Consider the following 23,407-nt stretch of genomic DNA (forward strand, 5'->3'; position numbering starts at 1 on the left):
TTAAGGTTTTAAAAATTCAGACTAGGTAAGCACCCTGTAAAGTTTTTATACGTTTATGTATATATTTTAGTCATAAAACAAACAAAGCTGTTTTGTAATTTAATTAGAGGAAAATATTTTTTTTTTGTTATAGCTTAATATGCTAAGAGAATAAATACTATTTGGAACTAATATGATCAATTGATATAATATAAGTTTTCTCTATGAAGTCATTCTATAATAAATATTTATTCTATACTCTTGATCCTTTAATCAATTTGAATTGTCTTTAAGAAAGTATTAAATAAACATGTTTTTTTTTAATTTATAATTTTTAAGGTTTGAAAATGCATTGTTAAAGTAAAAGATAAAATAGATTAAGAAAGAGAGTAAATAGCAAACAAAAATACATAAATGCATAAAATAAAAAATACAATAAAATATTCCTCTACAATTATATTATATAATTATAATAACATGGGTTTCATTGGCTATACTAAAATATGTAATAATAAAGTCTGTGGTGTATCTAATAAAGTTAGATGCACAATTGTATTACTCTGTATTGGAGGGGGTAATATACCATTGTCTATTGAAAGGGCTAATATACAGTTGTCTCTAAAAGTCTCATCAAATGAATTTTTTAAAGAATTTTGTTTCAATATGAAACTCTTTTTTTCTAATACAGATTAATTTATCAGTTTACCTAACTGCTAAATGATGTTATATTTTTTATCAACATATTTATGAAATATGATCATTATTTTCTACCAGACATCAATTAGTTGCAGAGGAATAAATGCAGACCATATTAACTTTCATCAGTTGCTGCATAAATATCTTTTATATAAAGTTAATTGTGTTATATACAGTGTGTTTTTTTCTAATTCTAACGGTATGCATAACATTAATGTTCTATTCTAATCTTCAAAAATTAGGCATTTTGAAAAAAAAGGTTTTTAAGGCATAATTTGTTAAAGCCCATGAAATGTTTTTTTTTCTGATATAAAATAAAGAATAACTTCTGTCAATGGTAAGTGGGTTAAATGAAGAAATACTTTTGTACTTTAAAAAAACACTGTAACTTTAAAAAACCATAATTATAGAAATATTATATTTACTAATAGAGATTATATAAAGACTATATTCTAGCTGTTGAAGTAAAACATGTTTAGACATACAGACAAGCCTTGATCATACAGTAGATGCGTTACTATAACTTACTTTTTACCCTTACTTTTATTGTACTATAATATGTTTTAAAATATCTTGACATAAAAATAATGAATAATCTTACTGGTCTAACTCCTGTAGGTACTCTTGGACATTAAGATTGAGCATTTTAACATACGGTCGTGTTTCTGAACTTCCATCCTAGCAGACAAATATTTTTATAAAATCGAGACTACAAAAATTATAGGTTAATTTTAATATTAAGTTTCAATTGAATTTCAAGAGAAAAATCTTAAAAATTGGTTTGAATTAAATCAATTACCACAGATTTGTTATTTTTCATGAAATAGGGGTAAAAAAATTAGTTTGCTTAATTATAAATGATCATAAAATTAAATGTGCAAAAAAGCGCGAAGTATGGATCCAAAAATGCGCGAAATTATGAATGTTAATGTACCTCAAATCCCTCATCTTCTTCTAAATGCTGAGCTGTGTCTGAATCATTACAACACGAGGAGGAGGTGCTTGAACTACCCTCCCCACCAGAACTATCCTTAATACCTTCCCAAGAATGTGGGGATAGGTAAATGCAAGAAAAAGTGTAAAAAATATAAATATAGAAATGCATCCCAATTGATTTACACAGTAGTCTAGAAATATTTATTTGCCAGGTTTAATTGGGTTTATTATGATTTAGCATATGATAGCTTAGAAGGGGGTTTATGTAGGAAGGGAGGGGACATTGGGCTGTTTTTTAAATTAGTTCCCAAAGTTTTATACTAACATCGGGAACTTTCATTTAGTTTTGATTGGTTTGTTTAATAAATTGATTGTCCAATTGCTTCAGCAACTAATTATAATCTAAAGATGGGTCAAGTTTGGGTATCATCATTTGGGATCAGCGGCCATTATTATCCCTATATATACCTGGGTTTATGTGAAGTTAGTGACTATTGGATTAAATCCCGTGTGGGTAGAACCGTAAAACATTAAATAGGAAATTTTAAGACTCTATCCTGCATTCACGTATGCCCCAATCCCTGCCTTCATTATCACAGCTAGTAGTTTCAACATAGGTTTTTTCAAAATATTCACCAGTTTCAAAAATATCTCTATAGCACATTGTCATGGGTGTATATTTTCATAATTAGGAATTGTGCCTGTTTAGGAGCCCAGGCATTTCCCATAGTTTGACTATTGATAGGTAAACAATCATATAACATAACTGAATAAAATCGTTTCAATATTTTTTACATAAAAAAAAGAAAATATACACCCCTGTACAAAATATCAGCTAAATTTATTTCTGATTTTGAAAAGAATCGGGTCCAACCTTATTATACATCATTAAATTATCATTCTCTTTTTTTCAACTTTTTAAGGTTTTTAATTATTTATTATGGCTTTGATATTTATTAAAAAAGCTTTTACACAAATGCAAGGACACAAAGGTTCATAAGGAACGCATCTATCTATATCAATTTGACAGTATTTCATGAGAGAAAAAAAAAGCTTTTACAAAATTTATAAGTGTTATGATTAAAGTAAAATATTACTATATTTACAAGCTTGCGCATTTGATCTGTCCATAAATCAATCAAAATGACTTTAGCTTATAAAAATTTAAACTAATACGTTGTATGGACGATTGAAAGAAAATTTTTATACAGCAACTGCGCTGCAAACAAAGAAAGCTTCATAAATATGTAATAAGTTACATTAAAATCTTACTTTGAAATCTTTGTAAAAAAAACACAAAGGAACTCACATTACCAGGGATTGAACCATGGACAATAGATTATTCATCCCTCTATCTTCATATGCTAAACTTAGCCTTTGTTGGCTATGGGTAAGAAAGGTGTAAAGATAAATTTATTTGTCTTTCATTGTTTACTCCCACCCTGCAAACTATTACAGTAAAATGCAAATTTTAATTTAATGAAAATATTTTCTTTCATTTTCTTGGAAAAGATTTAAAATACTTAATTTAATTGATTTTATTTGGGGAAAACCTTTCATTAAATCAAGGAAGAAAATGTCCTAAAGTCGAGTAACCTTTTAGCAGATTTTTTGAGTATAATCGTCATTGTGTTTGTATATATCTCTGATACAATTAATATAACCCCAATGTGTCAATTAACAGTTTGTAAAACTTTTTCTATGACAATTTCTAACTCGAATACTTTTTAATCCACAAAAGAAGTCTTGTTCTACTATTAATGAGATCTGACCCCGTTAGAAAAGAATTACAACATTTTTTGTTTAACCTTTCAAATACATTAACTCATCTTGTCCACTTAAGATATATTTTACTTTCATTTTAAAACAATACAATATTTGGATCAAGTCGGTTATACGAAATATTTCTCACGGCCAAACGGCTACACTACTGCATATATATTTGGAATAGCCAGTTCACAATCATTTCAAGAGAAAATGCAATTTGGCTATTACAGTTATTTCTTCCAATTTATAAAATAGACTGTGTGGTTTCCTTTTCCAATATCTTTAATGCCTACTTTCATATTTTCGACTTGTTACAAATATTAAAATTTTAGAAATTTATTTCCAAAATCTGGAATTTATATATAAATAGTTGCATCTTTTTTAAAGTCAAGAATTAATAAGTTCAATATTCTGCGTTTTTTTTGGTTTAAACATTTCTTCCCAGAAGTTTTAAGTTAAAATTTGAGTTAGGAATCTTTGTGTATTTTTTTGCATAACCTAAATTATTTAAATATCACTCTCTCTGTTTTGTCCAGAGTATTTATTTTAAATGAGATATTTTAAGATTTTCATCATTTCTCATCTATTCGCAAGTGAAGCTTAGGTATTTCATATATTTAAGCAATGTATTCAATATATACAAATTTGGAGTGTAATATTTACAGGGTGTCTTGACTAACTTGTTCCAATTTTGAAAATTTAATAAAAAAAATATGATGTAAGAAAAAACATATTATTTTAAAGACCTATGATTCATGAATCATTAATAAGTTATTTATTATATGAAGTAGTAAGTTTTTTTGCCTGAAGCTTAAGATTTCATTAACTACTAAATAAATTGAATTTCATTTTTATGGGATTTTCTTATCGGCTCCAATACGGTTTTAGGCTATTTTATTTGTTGATTTAGCTTTTAGCTTTAGGCTATTTTTCTGTCCCATTCTTACCTCTTTAAATACAGCGATCCTAGATGCTAGTAATTTAATAAAATAATCAAATTATGTGCCATTATCTGCCTTTAAAGCCTTAAGCCCTGAAAGATTTATATTATCACTGTGAAGTTTTATTTATGTAACTTTAATTTGACCCATGACTCTGAATCATTATAACTTATTATTGATTTAAAATGGAGGAATTAAAAAAACAGAGACAACTTATATGAAACATCCTGTATATATACACACAATGTTTCTTCGTATTATTTGTTATTCCCAAGGCCAGTTATTCATTATGGAGAAAGTCTGAAGGGAATTCGCTATCATATTTGTTTCACTCAATAATCTTGCCAAAAAAAAAGAAAAACCAAGTCTTTAAATATTATAAAGAGTACATAAACAAAGGTTTTTCCTTTTGTAGGTCAAATTTGCATAATATCATTATAATAATAGCTTAAAATATGATTCTAATAGTAATGCCATATAAATTTTGACGATTATTATCTTTTAAATTTCAATTGCACATTTAGTGATATCCCATAATATAAAGTAGTTAGGTTTATTAGTCCTATGCTAAATATCTATGAAATTGCAGGTCCGAATTGGTTCTACTTTTAAGGTAAGCTTTATAACTATCTTAGCTATTTCATAACCGTTCCCATCCCCAACAAGAGGCTTGGAGCGAAGCAACTAGTTAGATATTGTATTAACTTTAATTATAAATGTTAATCTGTCTATTTGTCTATTTTACTATTGTAGTAGTTAAGAAAATAAACCTTTTTATATTGTAAAATGTAAAAGAAAATTTGACTAAATCTAAGATATAGCAACAATATATCCTTAAATGAAAACAAATGAATTCTAAATTTCAGCGTGTGAGTGTGTGCAAAGAAAGTAAATTCATTCTTAACTTGGAGAAACAACTTAGATTTTTCTTTTTAACATTTACCAGAACCTTCCCTGTTTAGTCTGAAGAAGAAAGTTAACATGATTATGTCGACACTCGACAATATAGTATATTAACAAATGAGACCATACTTGATAACATGAAAGGGGAAAATTGTCGTAAATTTAGGCTGCTAACATGGAGATCACTTATTAGTAAGTTCGTTAATCCTGTTAGAGGTTAAAGGATGTAGTAAATGGGATGAATATGAGGGGGGGGGGGGGGTTGTCGTCATTTTAGTCAGCTACAAATTTTACTTTTTTAGAGTAAAAGATAATCTGGTGTAAGATCCAATTAATAAAAAATAAGTTATATATTTAAATATTATATCTAACATGAAGCATGTTACTAATGACCTATATTTATCCAGTAATGCTATCAGTCTTAGGTTGATTTAATACCAGCACTAAAGATCAACAGGATTTACAAAGTAAATATAAGTTTATTTTACACAATTTGACCTTAATTCAATCAATTGATTCGACAATTTCCATTCATTTTATTTGATTAAAAATATAAATTGTACGGCTGCCGAGTCCTTCTAATAAGGAAGAATAAATCATCTAAAAAGCAATTAATAATAACCCACTCACTGATTATCTAATCTCTAAAACAATTTGTTAAATGTTCTTAAAAAGGAATTATTAATTATGTTTTAATCCAGAGCGACCTTTAAAAAGTCCTTGCTTTGTAAAAACTAAAACAAATTAACTTTGATGCAGTTATTGAAAAAGGAGGCAAAAAGTATGTCTACATTTTTATTTATTCTATTATGTTAAAGAATATACGTTGTATCTAAATAATTTCTTACTATGTATAATTTTACCAGGTCTGTTTTTCATTTAAACGTATTTAACGCGGTTTAAATTACTTGAATACAGAAAAAACTTTTTTACATACATAAGTGTGCTCTAAAATGAGAAAATTATATTCATAGACGTAAAAAACAGGACAGTTAAGTCCATAACTAGCTCAAGAACAATCAAGAAACTGACAACATTTTTGATGAAAATGTAACATTAAAGTATTATGCATAAAAAAAAAGAGAAAAATTCATTAATATTGCAGTCATAAACAAGTTTTACAAAAAAGTTTCGTCTAGATATAAAAAAATTATTTATTTTCACGACCAATTTTAAAAATTCATCTTTAAGGTAAGTGTTATTTATCGCATCGTATTATAGACAGCTTTCTGCAGATAACAAAATCAAAACTTATAAGATCAAAACCTCTTCTGTTAGCCCCGAAGGCCTAGTCTAACAAAACTTTTATTTTAAAATTTTACTTTTAATATTCGTAGAAAATTGTCTGTAATACGATGCTATAAATGCTTTCTCACTATGGCTGAGAATTGGTTCTAATCCAGCGCGGATATTAAACGGTTTTTAGGCTTTCTCGGGCTTATTGTAGAGATGCTACGGATCTAACAACAAGACATTAGGATATTTTTTTCAAGGTTAGTTTGCCATGACCCATAAAAATGCACATCTTATCCAGGGACACAGAGATGGGACAATGGACAATTTAAGAATCTTCCCCGCCTTTCTCAATGTGTAAAGTTCAGTCTTTATTTCTGTTTTGGAATAGAAAGTTATTTAATAATTATGCATTACTTTCCTGTAACAAAACACAAACATTAAATATCTAAACCCGTAAAAAGGACATTCTTAATTTTTTTTAAAGTTTCATTTATAATATTTAAAAGCGATGCTACTCCGTAACTATATTAGCCAATTTAAACATAGTGTGTTCTAAGTAAATTGTATGTTTTAGTAAAAAATTGCTGCTAGCTGATGGTTACTTCTTTACTTCATTATTTTTTTTAAGGCGAATCTTCTCTCTAATTTGAAATGTCACAATGTATTTCTGTCCGTTTGTCTGAACCATTTTTTATTTTCGTGCACATCCCTCGTTCTCTGTCTTTCTCCCTCTCTTTTTAAAATAAACATCTGCTTTATAACCACTTTTGTTCTTCAGTTTATTTATGATATTTGTGCTTTGTTATATATGGATGATGTCATCCTTGTTCATTTTTAACTATTAAACCTAATTGCCTTTGAAAATGTTCTGAAATAATTCTACTATCTACGTCACTTGCACTAGAAAAAAATATAAAAGGAAATTATTCTCCGCAAAACAGCAATTGCAGTATTTGATCATTTTGTTCAATTAAGTTTAAGTTCTAAACAAAAAAGGAAAAATATGTCCATTTGTATCACACAAAACAGACTGTGACATTATTCTTATAACAGTTAAGCATTATAGAGTAAAGTGTCATCATTTTAGGAAAATATTTAGCAGTTAATAGAAATTATAAACTTTGACAGGTACATTGTTGATTAGTGTTCAGAAATTTTGTTTTAAATCAGGTAATTTTTCAATAAAATTGAAATTCTTCCTATAAGTTATATGCTACGACGTACAGACATGTCACAGATATAGAGTAGCTGCGCTACTAAGAAAATTTGCACTGGGCATAAAATTAAAGCCACTTGGTAAAACGTGAGTAGTACTTAAGTGCTTAAAATTGGCTAATAAACATGCATATACTACTTAATTAAAAGGATGCTCTGTTTTTTTTTAATAATATTTCTGTATCGATACTGCTTTACAAGTTTGTTTGTCTGTATTAAGCATTCAGTCCTTTATTTGCTTAATTTATTAGAATTCAAAAATTTATAATATTATTTGATGTCTTTTTAACTACTAGTATTAGATTTAAGATACTTCATTGACTTTTTGTGGCTAAAGATCTTGGAAATTGATTTTCCGAATTGGTTGTAATTTTCAGGGAAGTTTAAAATGTCATGGTTGGTTTTAGGCTATTTTACCGAACTCCACCACCCTCTCCTAGAAGATAGGGGTGAAACAACTAGTAACATATACGGTATAACTTGATAACATTATATATGTAACTGGATGTCTATACTCTATATGTCTACAGCTTAAGATCTCGCTAACCGCTGGATCAAATGGTTGACAGTTTTGTTTCTAGATTTGTGTTATCCTTTTTTATGCTGTGCTACTTCTAAAAATTATTCTTTTTGTTTAAGAAACTACGGAATAAAATCTTAGTTGACCCTTTGTATAGGATTGAAAAGAATTTTCTTATCTATACAACATTGAAGGACAAAACAAATTCATTAAGAGAAATAATTTGGCCATTCAAAATAAAAATAAAAACATCGCAATAATCAAATAAATGTGGGGGAAAAAACATCACAAGATGTCAAAAAGAAAAGAGGTTATGTAAATTTGTAAAATGTAAAGAAATTCGATAAAATTTTTAGTAGAAAATTTGGCATATTCTTCAAATAATGAATTTCAGTACATTCTATATTAGATTAAATCAAATTAGATTTAGTATACCTAAATACATATAGGAGTACCTATATTAACATGGTTCAAACAACAGTAAATGTTTATTAACAAACTAATGTATGCCTTCCTTAAGAACAGATATCCTATAATATAAAGTAGTAAGCGTTTTTTGTCTGTCCCGAATAATCTCGCTAACCGCTGAACCGATATTGTTCTCATTTACAGTGAAGCTTCTTATTGGTCCTGGGAAGGTTTTAAACTATTTTTGAGGAGGGTGTCTTCACCCCCCTCCTTCCCCAAAATTTTTTTTTTTACTCCTTTGAAACTCAAATTTAAAATGGGATGAGGTCGACTTTTTCCCCTCCTTCCTCAAGTGCCCCTAGAGGATTCTAGGGGCGTAGCCTATAGTACTTAATATTTGGCATAATAAGAAAAAAGTTGAAATGTGAATAATAACTTAATGATGTAATACCCTGGCTCTCTGATGGCGAACTACGAGGCATTTTCACATTTTATTCATATTTTTATCTAAAATAAGTTTTCCTTGGGGCAAAATAAAGATATATAGGTGTAATTTAATTTTGTGAGATAATTTGATGTTAACAAATATAAAAACATGGGGTAGGCTGAAACCTTAATTTTAGTATTTTTCCCGCTTTGTAATTATAAAATAAGTTTGTAAAACTATTTAGATCCATTTATGCGCAGCATTAACATGCCTACGGCATGTCAATAAATCTCTGAATATGACATTGATTTCATTTGTCTCATTTGATTTTGTATGATGTATCATTTCATGTATTCAAATTTTAAAATCAAAGGTGAATAAAAATATCTTTAAACGCAAAAACTAAAATATTACATTTAAATAATATTTGGATATTTCCTTTGACTTTTAAGGCTTGAAAAACATCTAAAAGCAGAGCCGTCATGCAAAATTTGATATCATATCAAAGTAAATAAATTCAAGTTGCTATTATTTTAAATGAAAATAATCGCAAGAAAAAGTATATCCATAAGTGCGCAGCAATAACAAGCTAGTATTATTAACAAAATTAATAGTCAGGTTTGTTAAGGTATTAACACGAATTATTATAAAATTTTCGTTGTATAGCTCACAAAACATTTGGCATTATCCGACAATATACAAATTTAGGTGACGTATAGATTTGACAAACCCTAATTTTAGAGTAGCTACGCTACTAACAGTTTCCCCTTGCAGAAAAGTTAAAGGAGATATTATCACTATAAATAACAACGTATAGCACACTGTAGGAAAGCTGCTTTCAAACTAACTCTCAAGCTAATTTATATTTGTAAGATTTTTGTATTAGTACGATAACACATATAGGGAGGGGGGCTTTTACACATCACGGATATGTTGTGTGTGTGTGTGTGCGTCGCGCGCACATAAATATACACAAACACTCAAATTCAAATGTAGTACACAAAATAAATACAAGGATATGACATTTAAAAGACTCGCAGCCAAGGAAGAAGTCATGTAAATTTTAATACCAGGATAAAGATTTAAATGTCATAGAATAAATCAAATTTGTTAAAAGCTTCCTCCAAATACAAAAAAACAGAATTCTGTATAAATTCTTTAGTTATAACCTCAAAATAAATAAAATCAGAAGAAAAATGGATTTGGAATGCCAAAAGTTATACGGACACACTGACAGGCAACTTTTAGAAGACCTTGTTTTATAAGTATTTATGATTTAGAAAAGAAAAGTTTTAATTTGTAAAATCAGCTTTTCTCTTAAAAATCAATAATAATCTCGAACTCACAAACCCCAAATAAATCAAATCACATAATTATATGGTAATTATAAATTGAATAATTACATATCTAATTAATATTAACTTCCCTATGGTGTACATAAATGTCATGACACTACTAATCAATGCAATGTGTAAGTGTACATTTCAGGTATATTAGGTATTGGGCATCTTTAATTTTTAACTATTTCTTTATTGCACAACCTTTGTCTAAAACCCGATAGCGTATAGTATAAGTTAAACTGAAACGTATGAAAGCAAAAAAGCGACTAGTCGTAAGGTTTAAGCCAAAAAGCCTATATTCGTGGTTCATTGTGTAAATAAAAGTATTCCTAAACATCTGTTAAATTATGTTTTATATAAATCAATAATTTTATTATCAATTAACCCGATCGTTGTTAAAAGCACAACTACTCTACAGTTATGATCATTTAGTGCGTCTCTCGACATGACTTGTAGAAATCAAGTATATTGTTAATTTTAAAACACGAACTGTTTATGTCATATATAATTTTATAATTTTTATGTGTCATAAAATATAGTGGCCATTTGAGATAAAAAAAAAGATTTTTTGTTTATTAAGCATAAAAATGTTGGAAAAATAATGTTAAAAACCTTTTTATAAGAACCATGTAATTAAAGAGGCAAAAATATGTTTTGTTTCATTGTATTAATGTTTTTTAGTTCATTTTCATTGCAATAAATAACCTTCCCTTTTTATCCATGGCTAGTCCAATGAATGATGATTTAATCTCTTACCAATTATTATGTGTGCAATTCTGCTTGTAATATTTATAGAAGCTTTTTTTATTTGTGGATTTTTTTCCAAAGATTTCTTATCCCTAATTTTCTTGGGCATATCTATGATTCAAAGGGAAGTCCGTCCTATCCAGTTCCTTCCGCAAAATTTCCGCTTTTCATCCGCAAATCTGCGGAAATAAATTGGAGGAGATAATTAGTGCAGAATATTAGATGTATAATGTATATAGACAAGCAATAGTAAAAATAATAGATATATTGTTTATATAGACTAGCAACGTACTAAAAACATTATAATATAATTTTTTTAAATACAAAATTCAAATTATAAAGATTTAAATTATATATGTTAAAATAAAAAAAAAACTCTAAAATATTATATTAAAATCAAGTTATATTTATAAGACTAAATTTCTCAGAAATCCTAATATATTTGAATTAGGAGACAAAAAATTAATACAAGACTAATTTAGACAAAGAAAAACTAATAAAAAACCTCAAATTAAGTTTTTAATATCCTGTAAAAAAAACTTAATCACGTTATATTAAATCTTTAATAATCTAATATTTTTTTCTCTGAGTAAATTTATAGAGAAGTCCTTATCAAGATATTAAATCATATTTTGGTTAGATACATGTTTGGATTACAGTGGATTAGAAGAGTGTTGTACTTTATTTTTTCGGACTTTTTTCATTAAAGTGTCATTCGTCTTGTCTAAACATATATCTTATTATAATTTGTAAATAAAAACTTTACCAATACATAGTACTTTGTTCATGTATCTAACTGTCGTCAATAGAGTTACTAAAAGAGTTACTAAGGTAAATAATTTTATAATTATCATATTTTAACAATATTAGTGCAGGGATAGATATATGCAATAAAAAATAATCTTCCAATCTGAGGAGAATACTTTATTGCTTACTAGTTGCTTCCCCTTAGCCTTAAGGTTAGGTGGAGAATTGTTTAGAAAATAGCTTAAAACCAGGTCAAGACATTTATAACGCTTCCCTGAAAAGTAAAGCCCATTCGGACCTTTAATTTCCGAGATTTTTACCTTCCGACAGAAAAAACCTTCTACTTTATATAAATGGATAAGCTTTATATCTAACTTCCTTCGTTTTAATAAAATCTATTTTTGAGAAGCAACACTTTTTTTTTAAAAACGTGATATCCTTTTGAACCCTTCTACATGATGAAAAGGTTTTGATAAAAAAACATCTATCACACTATTATAAGTCGTGATTAATCAAATATAAATTATCATAGTAGATTAATTATAAACAAGGACAATTATGCCCAAAGTCAACGCGATAATCAATAATCTTAATGGATAAGACAATGGGTGATTAACACAATTATCACTTCTTTATATCAAAATTATTGGTTGAAAAGTTTGGATATGTTAGTTTGGAACCAACAAATCCAAATTTAATAAAAGTATCCAAAATTTTTAAGTCAAGAAAAATTAATTTCAGAACTTTTTAAGAATGTATTTTAAGATTTTTCATCTGTTGAGTGGTTTTGAAATTAACTTTATCATTGGAATTACAGTATGAATCCATAAAAAAGTATTTAAAAAAAAAATATTTTTAATTACTATACTTTCTATTTTATTGTAATAAAAATATGTATAAATAAAAATTACCATCGATTTTCAATAAAAATACACATTTTCCAACTACAACAAAAACTTTCTAAAAAGCATTCTTTTCGCCTCTAAATCTGAACTTTGTAAGATTTGTGTCCATCTAAAAGTTTAAGGTAGATAAAGATTACTTGTACACAAAACTAACTTTTTCGCTTCCAAAAATTGGCTTAAATCAGAGATGGGTTTTTAAAAGACGAATGCCGCGTTTTTTCGGCGTTTTTTAGACATTGATTGATTGAACGAAGACGATAGAATTTCAACAGAGTATATAACTTAGGAATACTGAATTTTAAATTATTTTTTAGCAATTTTTATAATGTCTAACACAGCTCTAAAAAGATGCATTAATTAATATGCAGCAAAAATGGATTGAAGATAATTTGTTTTTCTTCTATGAAGGCCGTACCAACAAAAGCGAAATAATTAAATAAATCGTTGTATACTCTTTTAGATTTCGCGAATGCCGCGCTTGTTATTCATAGCGTAAAAAATGTCGAAAAAACGCGGCATTATCTTTTAAGAACCCATCTCAGGTTATACAACTTTAAAACCTTTTTTAGGAATCTACTTAACTTTAATGCTTTTTTCAGTGAAAGTAAAATATTAAAACTATCCTGAAACATTTTTAAAATCAGGTAAGGGTAAGATATTCAGTAATTTTAGGGGGTTAATTATTTCTTTCAATATACTCCTCCTCTTTTTTAATAACCAAAATTCCAGATTTTTAAAAGCTAAAACACACAGTCAAATCGAAGAAAATTGCTGAATATCTTATACTTTATACAAAAAAAGGATTTTTATTTTATGGTAGGAAAAATATAAGCTTAAAATTGTTCAAAAGTATTTTTTTGCTAAATTTCATAATTGGCAATTTTTAATGATATCTGTGTGAAATTGAATTGACAATATTAATTCCATTGGATTAACTACAGAAACATTATAATAAGAAAGGAATTATGTGGTATTTTAATCTTGTTCTTTTTCTAACCATTAAGTAAAAATCCGTGAAACTATAAAACTAAAGGAAATTGGTACTTACAATTTATATTTGTTGGAGATACTTGTGATACAAATCTCGAGCTCCTGTCTGGCCAAACTGTTTACAGTTCCAAGATAACTAAAATTAAAAACATTATTAATTTTGTAAAAAGAAGGACTATTTGAAAGAAATACAATTAATATTCGTTTTGTTACATAAATCTTTTTGACAGTATTTGAAAAACTTGAGAGAAAACCTATTTGTAAAGTATTTGTACTGTACCAAATCGGACCAAGTATTTGCCTGGCACGCAACAATCTAACATCATTTAAGAATGAAAAAGAATAGTAAACTTTAATAAAGATAAACAATTAAACAGGCTGCAAAGAGAAAACTCCTTAGAGACTTAAGCTTTCAAGTGCCTATTATAGAAGCGTTAGCTTTTTACAATTAAAAATCTCTGACTATAAATACAATTTATGAATGAATAAATCTTTAAGGTGTTCCAAAGTTTTCCCTTAACCTTTTTAATGTGAGGTTATTCAACTCTGTAAAAAGGTAATGAAATTCAAATTTCTTGATTTCTAAAATATGAATTTCTTTCTTTAATTCTGATTAAGTTACGCTGCACCCATATTTTAGTTGCGTAACTACTGTTTACGGAAACTAGCGGCTTCGCCCCTAGCCTCTAGGGGCTTTGCCCAAGAGGTGATAAAAAAAAATTATTGCGAGAGACCATAAAGGACCATGGAAACTCCTTCAAAAAAAAAAAAAAAAAAAAAAAAAAAATGGGGGGGGGATTTTTTGGTTTTTGGGGGGGTTGGGGGTGTCCCACCCCCCGAGAAAATAGCTTAAAACCACCACAGGACCAATAGGTAGATACCCTGAAGAGTAGAATCCGATCGGTTCAGTGGTTACCGAGATCTTAAGGGACAGACAGACAGACGGACGGACAGACGGTCAGACGGACAGACGGACAGACAGACATCGTTCTACTTTGTATTATAGATATCTGTCAAATCCTTTTATATCAAGTAGTAAGGATCTCGCTAACCACCAAATGATTGAATTTCCTGTTACAGGGAAACTTCACACAGGTCCCTCGAAGGTTTTAGTCCTTTTTCTTAATGGTGTTTTTTTCTATCCCTCTCCGACCCACTTGCAATGCAATACTCAATAGATGCTAGGGACACAATAGCTTGTTAAAATAAAATGATTTTAAATTTGTATCATCATACTGTGTAGCAATTTATTGTTGTTTTAATAGTTGTTATTAATTCACTAAGAATTTGAAATAATAGAGTAGCTCACTCCCAATCAAATATGCCTGATTCTCTATGCAAATTTAGGTTCCTATAAATCAAAAACGTGAAAAGCATTTTCTAACGCAAGAATTGCCGACATTGCTTCTCATTACAACGTTTTTACGTTTGTACATTAAATACAATTGTAAAACAGCAATTCTTTAAAGATGTAATACTTAATGTTGGTCATAATCCCGACGTAAATATAAGGAAAACTTTGCATTTGTATCAGTAATAGCTAGTTTCCAAACGCTATGATGTCAACATTACCCTTTTTATCCTTATTTAAACACAAAAAGCGGTTTCCCTCTTTTCGAAACCGAAAAAGGTTAGAGCCCCTTGATGCAGATTAAAAATAAAAAAAATAACTGGGGCTGACTAATTTGGATCAATTATACCACACAAAACTTCCAGTACAACGCAGCGACAACATTATTTAAAATTGATATATACTATCTAAAACCCTTTAAAATTGGCGGTATTAAAGAAATACTTCCCGGAATAATATAAATATGTATACACAAGCTATTGGCTGTAAAATGCAAATTACAAAGATCATTTCGATGTCCAAAAACAGGATATACAATATATATGAAGTATTTTTAAGATCAATAATAATCATAGCCATAAATAGCGAAAAAATAATAAAATAATACAACAAAATAAGTGTTTTTGACAGGTATTGTCGCTTAATTATATAATTTTCAACATTTAATATTATTAAGATAAAAGTGAATCGATCAGTCAAGCAACTAAACGGACAGCTTTTGTAATAGAGTAGCTCCGCTAATAAAAAGGTTTACAAAAAACAAGAACGTATTTGACCAACCAAAAATTGTTAGGCGCCTCGCTCCATGGTTTAAAGCCCTTAGTTTTCACAAATCATGTAAATTTTGACATTTCATATAACCCTATTTTTGATTTTACCATAAACCCTCACACGCCATTTATCCCCCCCCCCCCCCTAAGTTGAATTTTCCAAAATGTTGAATCCCTCACCCCATAAGGTTATCCTTGGTTGAGTATTATTTTTGATTGTCAAAATCATGATACAATGATTGCTCAAATTTATCCAATTTTATGAAATGTTGCTGATAGATTGTCATGCCTAAACAGGAAGCTAGTTATGGTTTTCAACATATTATAAAAAGCCTATAAGTAGCAAAACAAAAACAGGCTCATTATATTCTTGGTAAAGAAAAAACAGAAAAGTAATAAAACAATTTAAAATGTAGGATAATACCTATCCAAAGTCAATTTTTATTTATTTTAAATACGATATTCATTTGAATCGCTAAATATAATCAGACGGACAAACTAAAGTTTTAATAAGCCTCCCAACAAAAAAACTGATTTTAAAATGCTTTAAACATTGCTTATTTTTAAATGTCATTGTTGAACCTAGTAATAGTGTCTAACTTTTTATCTTTGTGACGTAACAAAAATCCATCTCTTTTTTAGGGGTTTCCTTTCCCACCTCCCCTCTCATCCTTTGATTTTTGTTACGTCACAAAGATAAAAAGTTGGACACTATTACTAGGTTCGTCATTGTTTATAAAATCTCTAACTACACTTTGTGTAAAAAATAGTTTAATAACATTATAAGAAGTATAAAGAAAATTTTGAAGAATCATGATAAAACTAAGAACTTAAATGTCAAACTTAATAAAGCACATAACAGTTAAAAAACATAAAATCTCAAATAAGGATAACAGCATTAATAACTAACGAAGCTGAATCAATTATAAATAATTCTTGGTTAGAAAAATCTTCGCTAGAGATTTCAGAAGCCTAGTTACACAAAATCACATATTTACCTATTTAAAATACATTTTTCACAAAAAGTGTCATTTGCTAAAGTAGCGAATAAATTAAATAAGGTAGGCAAAATTAGTCTTAGAGTAGCTATGCTAAATTGTAATATTAATGGAGTGAGTATAACAAAATAAATAATATATCTATCTACAGGGTGCGCCACATAAAACCGGACTTTTTTAAAACGGTCATAGCGTCAAAACTACTTGACCAATCAGGACGTTTGACCCCACTATTGAAAGCTTAGGTAATGACCTTTAAGCACAAAAAAATCTTTGGACGAAGATGGGCTCGTACTCCGAGCTGGCCGCGCTTATGTTCAACAAGGCAGATTCGAAATGCGCTGGTGATATAATCTGGATTCTCGACTAGGGCCCACTAAATCGGACCTCAGCCCATCTGTAGATGAGGTAGAGTTATGCAACTTGCTGGGGATACTGTTAGATACATAAGTAAGACACTTGAAAAGACTAGAGCTCTATATCTAAAATAGTTTGGCTGTAGTACTCCGGCAAAGTGAAACGTGGCTGATTTAGAGATGTCAAAACCGTCAAAAAATCGTGTAAAATCGTGAAAATTTCTCGGTTCTCGACGTTAAAGACCCATATGGAACTATAAAACTCATTTTAGACTATGGATTGCGCTGACAACCATAGCTAAATCTTCATGCCATTTCCAAAAAGTTATAGAACGTCATTCTAGCTCAACTGTGGTCTAAATAAAGGTCTTCGTGTCAAAGGGTAGCTTGAAAGTTGGGTGAATTTGGATCCTGCGGTTACTCACAATCCTAAGGTAATGTGGCCTCCCAGCAGCCCGATCTTAATTCAATGGTCTTTTGGGCCTAGAGCTACTTTGAAGCATGCACCAATAGACGTGCTCATACCACAAAGACCTCCCTCATTGCCACTATCACGGAGAACTTCGCCAGCTTGGACAGGTACATTTTGACCTGGGACTGCCGGCGGTTGAGTAGGCGGGTAGAGGCGGTGATTGATGCTGGCGGCGATTTTATTCAATGATCTAATATTCATATACCTAGTTTGCTTCCCAGTTTTTAAAATTTAATAAAATCTTTAAAATTGACGATTTTATGTTAATTTGTTTACAATTTAGAAAAAGTCCGGTTTTATGTGGCGCACCCTGTATATTGTTATTTTATCCTTGACCTTGTAAAAAGAGTTAAAACAATAATCTTTTACTCATACTTACAAAAATAGATATACTCTATGTGGATGTTATTTTTGTTGAAATTTTGTTGTCAATTAATTGTTTAGTACTTTACTCCAGTAGGAAAGGAAAGGGGATGGTGTAAAAAGGGCTTGATATTGGTTATCGTTAGCCAGCTGGAAGGTCCATATTATATGAGTAGGCGAAAATATGGTGCAACATCCAAGTATATAAATATATATCAATTCTTAAAAATCCATTTCTCAAAATAGATAAATACATATATAGAATATATATAATCCTTATAGGAAAGTAGAATGCCTGTATGTGTGTAACGAAGGATCTTGCTATCTGCTGAACCGATATGGTTCTCTTTTACAATAAAACTTCTTTAAGAAAGGTTTGTCACTATTTTGACCGTAAGTAGCTCCACCTTCCCAAGATAATATAAGATATAAAATTGATGCCTTCTACCTTTTCCACAAGGGCTTCTTTTGGCCGCTGAGGGCGGAGCCGCTTGTGAATATCATAAAGAGTTGACATGATTTTAAAAATATTTCACAGCATAGTGTTAAGTAAATAAAATAAAAGGTTAAAAAATTTATCTTTTGTGGTCTTTTAAAATAGCAAATAATGTAAAATATTATGTTTAGTAATGCGACTATTCTATAATTAGGTATATATGTACTTCCGTCCGTTCGCACTTCGCTATAGTAAGTTGATTAAAAAGACAAGGTCTTTTAGTTTATGTATAAGTGAAATTTGAAAATCAATCAATTGAAAATTACGACATTTTAGACAAAAGTTTAAAAATAATTCTTAAATCCAAATTGCCTTAGTAAATTTCTATTCCTAAAAATCATAATTTGAACATTTAAATTTTTACGTTTAAAGTACATTATACCCAATTAGGAAAAAGCAATTATAATGCATTTAGAAACAAATTACCAGGGCTCGGCAACTGAGTTACAAATTTCTTTACAACCTGTAGCCGCTATTTATTAAACAATCCACAGATGTGAAGCACTATTTTTTACGAAAAAAATCTGCCATTTCAGGTGCTTAATGCGACAAAGCTGATTCTATATTTTGAATAATCCCCAACTTTTTCCAATATTCATAAGCTGTAGCCAAGCCGCCATAAAAGTAGTCGACTGCCGAGCCCTGCAAATTAAAGAAACATTTTTAGCAAGTAACTTAGCTTTTATTCCCTTTACTTACTAATATTCTAGAAGAAAGCTAGTATTAGAAAATGTTAAATGAGTCAGATTACGAGTACAATATGTTTTATTTTCTGAGACTTGCGCTAGTTTATTATTCTTATTGGGCTCCTCGGAAAATTGAAAATTGATTGTAAGTTTTCGGAATGAATTATTCTTATGTAGAAGTTTTATTCTTAGAATTTTTTATCCGGAACTACGCTTGTAATATCATAAAAAACGGTTTCGTTCGGCCTGGTGATCGTTCTTTCTCCTGATAACTTTTTTTATTGGTCTTAGGACCAATAAATTGTATTAACCTGTTCTTTTAGTATGCATCTGGTGACGTTTCACGGCGGTAGGGGGATATCCGAAGACGGCGGTTGACCGGGAAAGCTGGGGGTGTAGGGATCTTGCTAAAGGCACAACAGCGGATTTTTTTATTGATTGATAACAGCGAACAATCAAATCAAGTAATAGTTGAGATAATTGGCCAGCGATAGCGCCCTAGCACCATCAAGGGCGTGCACCAGCCTTAGGGCTAAGTTTCTGTACCTGGTTATCTTGACAGGGCATTATTCGCAAAATTGATTATTTAACAATGTTTTTAACAATTATAATGATATATGGATGGGTAATAAAAATAAACCATCATGTTTTTTAAACAATTGTAATTATAAATATATAATATATATGATATTTATTTATTTATGCCCTGATGGCGGAAAATTGTCCAAGATCAGTGGAATGTTGTGGATCTGCGGTTAATAATAAATTTGATTTGATTTGATTTGAAACAAATGAATAAATGCCTTCAAAAGAACAGTTATAATTTAAAGGATTTTTAAAAAAATTTCTCAAAGATTTTAAAATAATAAATTTATAAAACTTCATTAACTAAATAAATACATGTTAAATCTTGATTATCCAGCCATAATTAAAATCACACATTTAATGAAAATAATCCCATATAAAGAAAAGTAAATATCTTATTAAATCAAGGACAACTATTTCCATAAGAAATATTCTATTTCTAAATAAATATGACTGAATAAATATAGCTTAGTAGATCCACTGCTGTTTTAAAAAGCGAAGTTTTTCTATAATTATGGTAGGTCCGTCAGTCCGTCACGGTTAGCTCTTTTCGTTAATTTAGGCTAATTAGAATTATCACATTCATCTGATTTTTGGAATTCTGATTCCTATTACAACAAGGTACAATGTTATAAGCGAAGCATCTCTATAATCAAGTCCATAAATGAAAATACGTCCTTAAACAGTATCATGTATTAATGCAGTTTTGCAACAAATTTTCTTACAATTTTGTTTATATCTATACACTGATAATCTGCTTATTCAGTTTTTTCACTCTACAAATTATGTTCGTTTGTTCTTCAATTTCAGAGCTTCGCTTTTATGGATGTTGTCACCTTTGTTTAGATAGGGCAAGTTGGCATGATAATTGCTTCATTCAAAAAAGGTTTCACTCAATTATCTTCAAAACTAAGAGAGAAATAAACAAAATGAAATTGTTGATGTATAATCCTTTCCCCGAGCCCATCAATTCCTGATTACCTATACCTGAATTCGTGAAAATAATGTACTTGTGCACTATTAATCCTGACCTAGAAATTGTGCACATAACATGTGCACACCTCTACACATATTCAAAGGGATACAGTGACACATCAATGGACGAAACAATGCATGTGTAAAACTTTGCAATTATTGTGTCTAGAAAAAAGGTAATGAAATGGTTTTAGATAGGCTTTTCTGTATAATTTATAGTGTTGTTTAACGCTTAGTTATACCTTTATTTTATGCCTTTGTCCTGATTTTGTGATGTCATTATACTTTTAGATTATAGGAATAACAACCAAGGATAATTATGTTTATAATTAGCACAACAATAACAAGATATTAATATTATTTTGATGAATAAAAATCAGTCTGTTTAAATTGATTTTAAATTTCCTGTTATGTTTAAATGGATGGACGTGAGATCGACCCTAGTTATAGAGTTGCTGTTCCCTTGAAAATATATGTGCAATGCAGTGCAGACCTATAGAAAATGCAAACAATGGGCAGAAAAATTGCAACAATGATAATTTGGCATCTAAAGAATTTAAAGCTGAATGAATTAATTCAAATCAGACCAAAGTACTTTTCATTGCTCATGTAAATTTTGTTCTTGTGAGAGTATTTTTAGACATAAAAATAAGTTCGTTTCAAATTCTCTAATTCGGCGAGAAATGGCATAAAAATGTAGATGCATAAAATGATAGCATAATGCATATAGCTAAGGGTATAACCATAAACTCTTCTATCTATAGACGAAACCAAGAATAAAGGAAATGTTATGATGCCGATGGTCAATTATAATACAATTTTTAGTAGCGAAGCTTCTTTATAATTAGAATTAACAAGCAGTCCGTCTGCCTAAAGAATCGCTGAGGGAGAAACTTTTCATAAAAAGGTTTGGCCCGTTTTGTCTACACTGCTTAATCTTAAGGGAAAATTGTCCTCGTAATTACTTCATAAAGAAAATATTTATTAACAGCAATTACACTATTTCCTCGGTCAATCTGTAAGTTAGGGTTTTAAAGTCTTTCATTGATATAAAGCACTATTGATGACCTTGGGAAACCCATTTTTGAGCAAATTCGCACAGCCCTATAACCCTGATTAAATCTTACCTGATAACATTTTCAGCCAGGACCACGACATCTCTATACCTAGAATCGCATCCTCGGATTTCTTCCAACAAAGCCTGCAATATTTTTGCAAAATATTATATAAATATGCAGGGATTGTAGGGATAGGACAACAAAAAGAAAAATTAATCTTCTAAAAAATGTTTTTTTTATTTTATAGCTAATAATCATTAAAGATATAAAGGGATGAAAAAATATTTAAGCACCATTATATCTTATTCCTTGACAAATATGTATAAATAGGTACAATGCATACAAAATAGGGATTCATATTATAATATAAATTTGTATCATAAAAGAAGAATTAGACAAGTTGAAATGCAAACAAAAATTAATGTTGTCTCTGTAGTGTATAGAAGTTTATACCACAAAGCTAGCTAGTCAAACAGACATTCGTCTTCTCTACTTCTAGCTTAGGACGTGAAGGAATTTACAGATTTATTTTTATAATATCTATACATGTCTGTCTATGAATATCTCTGAATATGCATATACAATGAATTTTGCCAGAAAAAAAACGCAAAGATTCAACTTTCAAGGCCTAATTGTATATTTACAACCATCAATATTTTTTAAATTTTCTAGGTAAAATGTATGTACAAATGAATCAAATGAAAACAAAAAATGAATCTATCATATGACTGAAATTATAGATAGTTATACACTATGCATATATCCACATTTAATTTTACATATAAGTTACTATTTGATACCTAAATATTGCAAAAAAATATATACCTTCAATGTTGTAAGATTTGACTTCATTTGTTCAATAGATGTAAAATTCATATCAGCGTCCGCGTATCTTTGATTGTAGGATGCCAGCATACTGTCGAACGCCTGAATATAAATATTCTATTATATAAAGTAGTAAGGTTTATTGTTTGTTTGTTTGTTTATTAGGACTCGCTAACCAATAAGGCGCTTTCGTTCTTTATTTTGAGAATCATTACATAAGTCCTGGGATAGTTTCCAACTCTTAATTTTTATGTGAGTCTTGGGATTTTAGACTATATTTCTTTACATTTTTTAGATCAGAAATTCAAAGTACTCTATTAGGTAATACAAATAGCAGCTATGAATTAATAGAAAAGACATAACATAAAATATAGATGAACTACGTAGAAATATTCATTACTGATTTTTCTTTAGGGCAGTTGCAGAAAGTGACAACAGACAACACAGAGTTAATTTTTATGTTTGAATAAAGATAGAAAAAAAAACTATTAGTCATGGTTATAAAATGACACATAATAATATTTTAAATGGAGACAGCCTTCAATGGATAAAGTAACACGGATAGCATAAAAATTATTCTTGGATGCTTTGAATTTTTTTGCCACATTTGGGTCAGGTTTGGACTTCAATCTGATTTTAAACTTGTAAAAGGTTGATTTTCCTGATCTGAGGCTTACAAACGGCTGACACTGTTTTCCTCACACTATGTTCATTG

At 29.3% G+C, this 23,407-nt stretch overlaps 1 protein-coding gene across 4 annotated transcripts in view; it reads right to left on the minus strand.

The window, feature by feature from the left end:
- The window catches only part of LOC145325126 (muscle-specific protein 300 kDa-like), an 81,529-nt gene that overhangs the window by 35,050 nt on the left and 23,072 nt on the right, over positions 1-23,407 (minus strand). For all 4 annotated transcript variants that reach the window (XM_080167982.1, XM_080167981.1, XM_080167980.1 and 1 more), the window contains 3 exons: positions 22,693-22,794; positions 21,937-22,010; positions 13,816-13,893 (listed from right to left, as the gene is read on the minus strand). In XM_080167982.1, coding sequence (XP_080024108.1) covers positions 13,816-13,893; positions 21,937-22,010; positions 22,693-22,794 — 254 coding nt within the window. The remainder of the gene's footprint in view (positions 1-13,815; positions 13,894-21,936; positions 22,011-22,692; positions 22,795-23,407) is intronic.

Source organism: Acartia tonsa, chromosome 7, assembly GCF_053477335.1.
Source record: "Acartia tonsa isolate MP-2025a chromosome 7, ASM5347733v1, whole genome shotgun sequence".
NCBI lineage: Eukaryota > Metazoa > Arthropoda > Copepoda > Calanoida > Acartiidae > Acartia > Acartia tonsa.